We start from the raw sequence: 9,737 nt of genomic DNA, 5'->3' as shown, positions 1-9,737 counted from the left end.
AATATTCTCCATTGAGAAGCCATGATACCAAAGGTATTTTCAATGACGCGTCGTGCTCTACTCAGTCTATAATTAAAGATCTTTTGATCATTCGGCAATCGTTCAGTTGATCGTCCTGGACCTGGAAATGGACGCATCATGTTAGGGCCCAAAGGAAATGCCTCATCCGCCACACATACTTGAGGTATGAGTGGACTTCCTGGATACAATTCCGATGGACAAGGAAGACTAAGCGAACCCGAGAAAACTCTCCTGCCAAAGTTACTGTGCCGGAGAACTCCACCGTCGCTTTGCTTACCTTTTGCACTGAAGTCTACGATTACGTATTTGTAACTTGCATCACAAAGTGCTGAAAGGTTAAGGCTATGCTGGTGTTTGTAATTGAAATTAGAAGAACCACTATTTGGTTAAGCCTGTAAAAATAATATACCTAACTTTATATACTTTCTTGAAAAAGAGATTTTATTAGGCAAACAAAATTATTTAGTACAATTCATTATTCAGGCCACTAAAACCATCAACTATGTTGCACTTTTAATTTGAATTTCTTCTAAATGCATAAACAATCTTGAATTTATTTTGTTTCGACGTTTGTTCTCCTTGTTATTTATTTAGTTTCATTAAAGCATTACCTCTTGAACAATTTGCATTCAATCTAGAGCTCCCCAGCAATGAGGAAACTGCCATTTTCTGTAATAAACGTCGATAATTTTTTGCCAATCGTTGGAATTGTTCGGTATTTTCAGCACAGTTGGTTGCAATGTCTCCCAAATGACTTTTAAAACTTTGGGAATGAAGCCATGAATTGTAGCCACACCAATGCGAAACTGACCTTGCCGAGACACGAAACTCTCCGGTGGCAAGACACATAGAAAATGAAAAGAACTTTAAAAATATGTTATCTCATGAAGTTTTTTGCTATATATGCTCTAAACATATCCGGATCAACCACAACCATTTCCATGTACAGATTATCATGAGCGCCTACAAAACATAAATACAAAACAATGTTGAAAATATTATAAATGATTGTAGCTTCCTTACTCTGTTTAATAAAATTTATTATTATCATACATCTATGAATTAATGCGTATTAATATAACAGGTCAATTCCTGTACGACGAAGCAATACAAGCCTTTAAGTTGAGATTTTGACATTTTACCTTGTTCTAGCCGTCGTTTCCAAAGAGGGTGAACACAAAATCTTCTTTCTGCACGTCTTCTTCGTCACCGTCTTAGGAGCCACAGTGCCAATAATTCTTCGTAGGAACTTTCATCGGAGGAAGAAATAACATCGTTTGCATCCATGACTTGTTTGATAAAATTCTGTACATAAACACAATAATAACATATTTAAGGTTACGCATAATGTTATCTATAATACAAGCAATGTCCAATCATACGTTATATGCAACTGTTTAGATTCTGAATAATTTTATTAATAATAGCAACATTACTTACCTGCAAGATTCTTCATTAAACAGACAAGTATTTAATTTAAAACGATGAAGCACGATGTTTGACACTTGCAATTTGCGACTGTTTTAGAGACATTTGCAAATTTATATTTAATTGATATTGAAATTGAAATTAATATATATAAAATAAATCATTAATACGAATATTAATAACGCTAAAAAACATTTCAGCATTAGAAATATTTACTTTAGTGCTTCAAGTACATTTGAAATTTCAAACTTCTCGCTAGTGGATAATTTTTCGCGAGATTTTCCGACCATAGAAAAACTAGGCGTGAATGGATATTTTAATCAGTCGGTCGGTCGTCGACAAACCGACGGAAGGTATAAAAGAGCCTTAACAGTTTTTAGTTGTTATTAGTCCCATGCATCGCCCCCACTTTTCTGTTTTCTTACAATCCGGAGGGGAATAGTTGGTCAAACTAATCCAACAGATGGCGCCACCAACAGTAGGGCTGTCTTTTTCATTGGTTCGGTTTAATTTAATTAAATGTATAAATTATATTAAATAATATTAAATCCATTTTCTCATTTATCAGACTTGTCATTGACTTTTTACCAAATAATTCCCTCCAAACATTTTAATTAAAATTACCATTACTTTTTAAAAATATTTCCTTCTAAACTCGAAATTGCTTAGATTTTAAAGGTATAAAGATTCTTCACTTTGCAACTGAAGTTGTAGTCTTACATATTTTAATTAATATTATATTTATATTGAATATAAGTGATATATTTTTTATTACTTCTTCTAATCATGCATATGTTTTAAATAATTTTCTCATTGAGGAATTAAATATTGCTAAGTTTTTCATTAGATCCGTTAATAATTTTAACTATAAATAATTTTTTTAACTATAGCAAATAATCAAATCAATAATATCAGTAAAATAAATCATAGAAATATGAAGTTCGAACTGCTTTCAAAATGTATTTTAAAATTAAATTTCATTCATATTACACTATATATTTTTATGACTTTTTCTATTTTTAAATAATTAGTAATAGTTACTCTTATTTTTTCATATATACTTTTTGTTTATTTGCAAACAGCATCAAGTTTTTAATTATTTTTGCTTTTTCTTAATGCAATTTAATGAAAAAGTCAGACCTACTTTTTGTGGCGCCATCTGTTGTATTAGTATGACCGACATTTCCCCTTCGCATCACCTTTTAAGCATTTGTTTAAAGAAAATCATTTAGTTACATTTTAGAAATAAACTAAAATTTTGGGCGTAAATCTATACGATTGAAATAACATTTTACTAAATAAATACCACATGAACTATTTTATACTTTATACGTATAAAGCTGGCTATTTAAAAAAGGATTAGCGCTTGGTACTTAATAATTGTCTTATTTAATACTAGTATTTATTAAGTAATGTGAGGCAATTGTAAAGTAAAAATATTGTTAAAAATCTGAAATTCTCCCCAATTCTTTTAAATTCTTATAAATTCTTTAATATTCTCGGTTATATAAAATGAACTTAAATTCTCGAAAATTTAAGAACTCTATCTGCACACCAAAGGCCAAGCAAAACACCAATTGCATGGGACAATACTTTATTTTTTTTATAACTCAGAAATAAATTATTTTCTTACATAAGTGTATGTGTATTTTGATATTATTTTTTGTTGTTTAAAAATTGTACAATAACGAAATAAAAACGTTAAGAAAAATTATCGATTTTATTATTTAACTGAAAAGCTTTCGAGAAATAAACAATATACCAAGCCACTTATAATAAATCCTTTTTTTCAAGTAATTAAACAAAATAAGTTTCATCGCATGCGCAGTTAGTATTGTTTGGCCCTCGGCATGCAGACATTTTGGATTTCTCCCATCTAACCTGAAATACATAAATTTGTTAAAAATATCTAAATACAACTTGGTGAAAAATAATTGCTTTTCTGAAGTTATTTAAAAAATAAAGTTGTATATCATGCAATTGGTATTATTGTTTGGCCCTCAGCGAGCAGACATCTTGGATTTTACTCACACAACTTGAAGCCCCTTAATTCATTCATGCACGAGGAGTGTATTAACCAAATTTTCAAGGTTGGCCGCAATCCTTTTTCACTAGTTGAATGAAAATGTAAATCCTAAATAGTATTTATATTATTAATTTATATTATTAAAGCATTTTACAATGTAACAAACATTACGTAATTATTTTTCTAAAATTCGTTGATCTTTAAATCATTTTCATTTTATGCTAAAACCATTAGACATCACTCTACTGAAAAATGAAAAAAAATGTACAATCGTACTTTTATAGGTGAGTTATTATTTTTTTATTATTAATATGAGATGAAATTTGGAGGCACTGCGCGTGCGTTACACCCGAAGCCTCCTTGTATGTTGAACTCGCGGTTATTTGAGATGAATAAATATGCAAATCAATTTCTACAATATACATTAATGAATATTCATTGTGATCTGAAAATGAATTCTTTTAATTCGACAATGATTTATTTTTAAAAATTTATTCATACATTTAATCATGTCAAAAAAGCGTGCTACTTACACGAAATGAGACTGCTGATGCAATGTATGCGCAATATAGTTTGTTCACCCTCATTAAGCAGTGCTCCCAAACAGTCCCAACTGATGTTTTTTTTAAATATTGTTCCTAATATATGCAATTAAAATTTTGTATATTTATTAAAATGCAAAATTAAATTATTGTCACTTTAAATTTAAATCTTAACTTTTAAAAACTTTAGACATTAGAAAATGTATTAGTTTGATGAAAATATTTGATTCTTTCATAAAAAAATAATATTGATTAAAAAAAACATTTTTTGTAATTGTATAAATTCGAGAATTTTGTAATTCGGCATTTCTCGGTCAGGAATTTTATTATTCGACTGAGTTTCTATTTAATATTTAACTATTATAAAATTTAAATTATAATTCCTTGATGAATGAATGTCAAAAACCATCCACGCATAACTTGAAGATTTCAAATACAATTATTTTTATTCATTAATAAAAAAATGTATTTTTTTAATTTCAAATATGCGCGCGAACGGCAGCCAATTAGGTATTTCAAGATGTGACAGTAGCTGACAAGATGTCTGCACGCCGAGGGCCAAGCCATAATAACACTGTCAAATTCTCGAATAATAAATTTTTCGAATTGGAAAATTACCGAATAATAAAATTCCTGAAATATAAAATTCACTAATTTAAACAATTATTTCTGTAACAAATATTATTTACTTATTTATAAAAAATATAATAATAAAAATTCTTCTTCGGAAACAATACTGTCAATATGCTTGCAGTTTCTAGAATTATTGTTTGAATTAAAAATAACAATAACTAAAATAAATTTTGGGAGTCCTGAAAAATTCCGAAACATAAAATTCCCGACACTGTCAAGTTTAGATTCAAACGAAAAATTTAGAAATTTTAAAAATAATTTTTGTAATAAAAATATTTGATTATTGTATTTTTAGCAAATAAATAATATTAATTTAAACAAAATTTAATTGTTTCGGGATTTTTTATAATTTGGGAATCTTTTAATTTGAATATTTTATAATTCGGCAATTTTCAAATTCGGAAATATTATAAACTGTCAAGAATTTTATTATTCGGGAACTTTCATTTCGGTAATATGTGAGGTAATATTATAAACTGCCGGGAATGTTATTATTCGGCAATTGTTCAATTTATTAATATTGATAATGCATCCAGAAATAGATTTTTGTTCAATAATTGTTATTTAAAATTCAAATAATAATTTTAGAAACTTTAAACACTATAAATATTTTTATTTTTATAAAAATATTTGACAATTGTATTTATGATATATAAATAATAATAGATTTTCTATTGTTTAAATTCGGGAATTTTATTATTTATGAATTTGCAAATTCGATAATATTATAAGCTGCTCGAGAATTTTACTATTTGGCAATTTTCTGATTTGCGAAATTTATAATTAGGTAATTTGATTGTTCAGGAATTTTCCAATTCGGGGATTTTATTATTCTGGAATTTTCCAATTTTGTATTATTATAAACTGTTCGGGAATTTTCTAATTCGAGGATTTTCCAATCCTGGAATTTGACAGTGTCGGAAACTTAATTATATGCACTACAAATATATTTAGGTATTATTTTTTATTTTGAAAAAGCTATTTAATTAAATAATAAAATCATTACAAATGTTTTTAATGGATTTTATCATTTATTTGAATAGCTTTTAGAAAACAAATAATAATGTTCAAACTTACTAATGGTAAAATTTCTTTTTTTTTATTATTAAAAAAAATTAAGTTTCATCCCATTGGATTGGTATTATTGTTTCACCCTCGGCTTGCGGACATCTTGGATTTCCCCTCATCAAATCTGATGCATCGCATGCGCAATAGTGCAAAGGGCCCGTGTTTGGAGAACTATCATTAATACCTTAATACCAACGAACTTGTCCGAACCTGAATATCGATGTGTAGCTCGTGTAGCTGAGGGTTTTACGACCGATTGTCACGTCACGAACGTAAAGTAACGTGGGATTGGATATGATATGGGACTCAGAATTGTCAAGATGTTTGCCGACGGTGTATGTAAAATAATAAGTGCCGAAAAGTGTTTGAAAGAATAGAAATTAATTCAAACTGTTACTGTTTTTTCCGAATGTAAGAACCTTCGTTTCGCGGTCTGCGCCTTTTTTCGCGAGTTCGGAGTTCGTTATAGAAAAAAAAAAGATGTGGCTCGTCCAGTGCTCGAGTCGTTGGTTGGAGAAGATTAGTTTTGACAGCGCGAGCTATTTGTGGCCGACTGAACGGGGTTGTGGTAGCTGTAACGCATAATAAAACGAATGATGAGAATCAACTCCATAAAGATGAGTACTCCGATCGAGGAGAAGATTGAACAAAAGCTCAAGGTAAATATTAGAAAAATAATTTTACATTATTTTTTCATCTCTTAATTCTCTCTCAGTGTAATCTTTGCAATCAATAAACTTCGGAGTTAAATATGTTTGTGACATGCCTGCTCCAAAATTATGGTACGGACCGAACAATTATTTGGAATGGAATAAATTAGTTGCAGAATTCGAATACGGAAATTCAATTATTAGTTCATGGAAGTAATTGCTCTTATGGCTTGAATCTGAATTTGTTTATGTTTCGAGATTGATTTGACTGTTGTGAATCCCGCGAAATTTCGGAGCAAATTCAATTATTTTTGGAGCGAATGGAAAAAGCAATAATCCCTTTCTCATCTGGCATGCGCGTCAATTGTCGACCTTAATTCACGACCGTTAATCGCCCTTAATTAATTAATGTCTACAGACGCCGGTCTTATTTTAAACTCTGATCTAGGTGATACGAAAAATTAACTACACGGTTATATATTGTGGTTTTTTGTCCATTTGAAACATACAAGCCTCGCGCTATTCTAAATGGCTTCTCAAAAATATATTTTGTTTATAAAAATAAAAATAAAATTGTGCATGAATAAACTTTTTGAAATAAAAATTTATTAAATGGATTACCTTCAACAAGTAGCAGACAGTGAAAAGTTTAATTAATTTGTTTATTAGTAAGTCATGCAGTTTGGAGAGAAAAAAATAGTATTTTAATTACTGGTTAGTTTTTCTTACGTAGTTCTAAATTTTATAAACATAAAATAACATAATTTCGAACGAAATATTTGAAGTTCTAACTAAAAAAAGAACAATTTTCTACTAAAAGAAAACGAATTTTCAACAAAATTGTTAGGTATTCAACTAAAAAAAATCAGTTTTTAACAAAAAATGGAATAATGAAATTTTCAGATAAAAAAATTTAATTTTTAACAACAATGTTTAATTTATAAAAAAAGAGAATTAAATAAAATAGTTAAATTTTCAGCCATAGAAATGAATTTTCAACGAAAAATCAAAAATTTGTTATTCCAACAAAAAAGATTTCAATATAAAACAAAAAGATTTTAAATTGAAACAAAAAAGACAAATCTTTAAAGTAATATTCAATTTTGAAGTACAAAAAGTCCCTTTAAGACCAAAAAATTCTTTAAAATAGTTCAGTTTGCAACAAAAAAGATAATAATTTTGAACCCAAAAAAGAAGATTTGAACAAAATACAATTTTCAACCAAAAATATGAATTTCCAACTGATATATTAATTTAAAAAAATATATTTTTAGCACAATAGTTACATTTTTACGAAGTAATTAAATTTCCGACCAAAGAAATTAATTTTTAACTAAAAGAAATAATTTTGCAAAAAAGAAGAATAATTTTCTTAAAAAAATCAACTTTCAAACATATAATTCAATTTTAAACTAAAAAAATATCCAGAAAATAAAAACAAATTTTTTTAAATTAGTTAAATTTTGAACAGAAAAATGATAAACTAAAAGAGGCGGATTTTTAGCAAAAAATGGCAACTTAAATTTTCAGTTAATTTTTAAAGAAAAAAACTATTTTTCACCAAAATATATTTAATTTTTAACCTGAGATGAATCTTCGACAGACAACGTAAAATTTAATATTAGATAATAATAATATTAATATATATTTTTTTAAACAATTTAAAGTCATAAGTTGTTTTCATACAAAATTTGCATTTTCAAACAAAAATCATAAATTAAATAATAATTAAATTCCTTTAAAATGTTTGAATTATGTTAGTGTTTTTCGTAGAAAATGATTAGCATATAGTATCTTTAATAAAAAATTATTAGATATTAAAGAATCTTTACAATTTGATAACAATTTCAGGTTATGTTGGTTTGTTTTACCTAAAATTTATATTTTTAAACAAAAATCATTATATTTAAATCCAGTGATCTTTGTTCAAAATAATAAATTTTAAATGGTTGAACAATTTCGGATTATGCTTGTTTTTTTTGTCGGAAAGTTACATTTAAAAAATAAATATATTTCAAAGAAGATTTATAATGTTTAAACAAATTTAGATTACGTTGTTGTTTTACATTGAAAATGTTCGTTTTACAACAGAAATTATTATAATTTGAATAGATTATTAATAAAAAAATATTATACTTCAATGAATATTGACAATTTTCCAAGAACCTTGAACAATGTCGGATTGATTTAGTGTTTTTTCTTCGAAAATTGAATTTTACATTAAAAAATTAGTAGATTTCAAAGAAGAGTCATAATTAAAAAAAAAATTTAATTGTGTTTTTATTTTTATCTTTTAAACATTTTGAATTATGTTAGTTTTTTTCCTAGGAAATTGTTAGTATTTTTAATTAAAAATTTTTATATTTCAATGAGTATTTACAATTTTAGGTTATTTTTGTGTGATTCACCAAAAATTGATATTTTAAAATAAAACTCATTATATTTAAATCCTGTTTTATTTTGCTTAAAATAATACATTTTACAAGGTTGCAAAATTTCTTATTGTTTTAGTGATTTTTCGTCAGAAATTTCTATTAAAAAAATATGAAAACTTCAAAGACGGCTCATAATTTTTGAACGATTTTAGGTTACGTTTGCGATTTACATACATCCAGAATTGGTATTCTTAAATAAAATGCAATTTAAATAAGATTGAGCATTTCTGAACATTTTTGATTATTTTTGTATTTCCCGTTAAAAAATATTCGTATTTTTAATTGAAGCAAAATTCTATTTCTAACATTTCAAAGAAGATTAATAACTTTGTAACAATTTTAGGTAATTAATTAATTATATTGTTGAAAATTCATCTATCATCATCTATTTTTCGCTTATAAATTCAACTGTATGGTATACAATTTATTTTCGTTGCTGAAAATTCAAATATTTGTTCGAAAATTAATGTTTTTTAGTTTTAGTTAAAAGCGTTTTAATATATATCATGCAGTTTGTCAAGTTTAGAATTTTAGAGAAAAATTGAAAGAATGCTTTCTTATTTACAGAAAAAAGGCAAAGTACTGTCTTTAAAAAGGATTTAAGATATAGATGATAAAGATGTTCGTATTAGAAATAATAACAAACTAAAAAAAAATAATAAAAAACCGGTTATTGCGCGGATAATCGAGGAAAATATAATTTTCCTTCGCTCTATGAAAAACGAAAATTCAAAAAAGGTATTTTATTTCGGGAAATTCGAATTCAAAGACCCTATGATACAATTACAAATTCGATCACAGTCTCCTTTTTTCTACAAATATTTAGGTATCATAACCCTTAAACGGTCAAAACGCCACTACCGGTACACTGCTTTTCAACGGCCAATAACTAAGACTATTCGACACTAGAAAAAATTGAGACACATATATTTTT

The 9,737-nt window shown here is 26.9% G+C and overlaps 1 protein-coding gene and 1 long non-coding RNA gene across 5 annotated transcripts in view; one reads left to right on the top strand and one right to left on the bottom strand.

Moving 5' to 3' along the window:
* Nucleotides 1–919: 919 nt before the first annotated feature.
* Nucleotides 920–1,580, bottom strand: LOC117166867. The gene is made up of 3 exons (XR_004466315.1): nucleotides 1,462–1,580; nucleotides 1,164–1,326; nucleotides 920–984 (listed from the first exon to the last, which is right to left on the bottom strand). It is a non-coding gene; the product is annotated as an uncharacterized LOC117166867 (long non-coding RNA).
* A 4,443-nt stretch (nucleotides 1,581–6,023) lies between these two features.
* Nucleotides 6,024–9,737, top strand: part of LOC117166864 (gamma-1-syntrophin) — a 36,415-nt gene continuing 32,701 nt past the window's right edge. For all 4 annotated transcript variants that reach the window (XM_033351241.1, XM_033351243.1, XM_033351240.1 and 1 more), the window contains exon 1: nucleotides 6,024–6,377. In XM_033351241.1, the coding sequence (XP_033207132.1) occupies nucleotides 6,312–6,377 (66 nt within the window). In that variant the 5' untranslated portion in view covers nucleotides 6,024–6,311. The remainder of the gene's footprint in view (nucleotides 6,378–9,737) is intronic.

Source organism: Belonocnema kinseyi, chromosome 2 (genome assembly GCF_010883055.1).
Source record: "Belonocnema kinseyi isolate 2016_QV_RU_SX_M_011 chromosome 2, B_treatae_v1, whole genome shotgun sequence".
NCBI lineage: Eukaryota > Metazoa > Arthropoda > Insecta > Hymenoptera > Cynipidae > Belonocnema > Belonocnema kinseyi.
The sequence above is the reverse complement of the archived record's forward strand: the minus strand, read 5'-3'. Positions and strand labels throughout refer to the sequence as shown.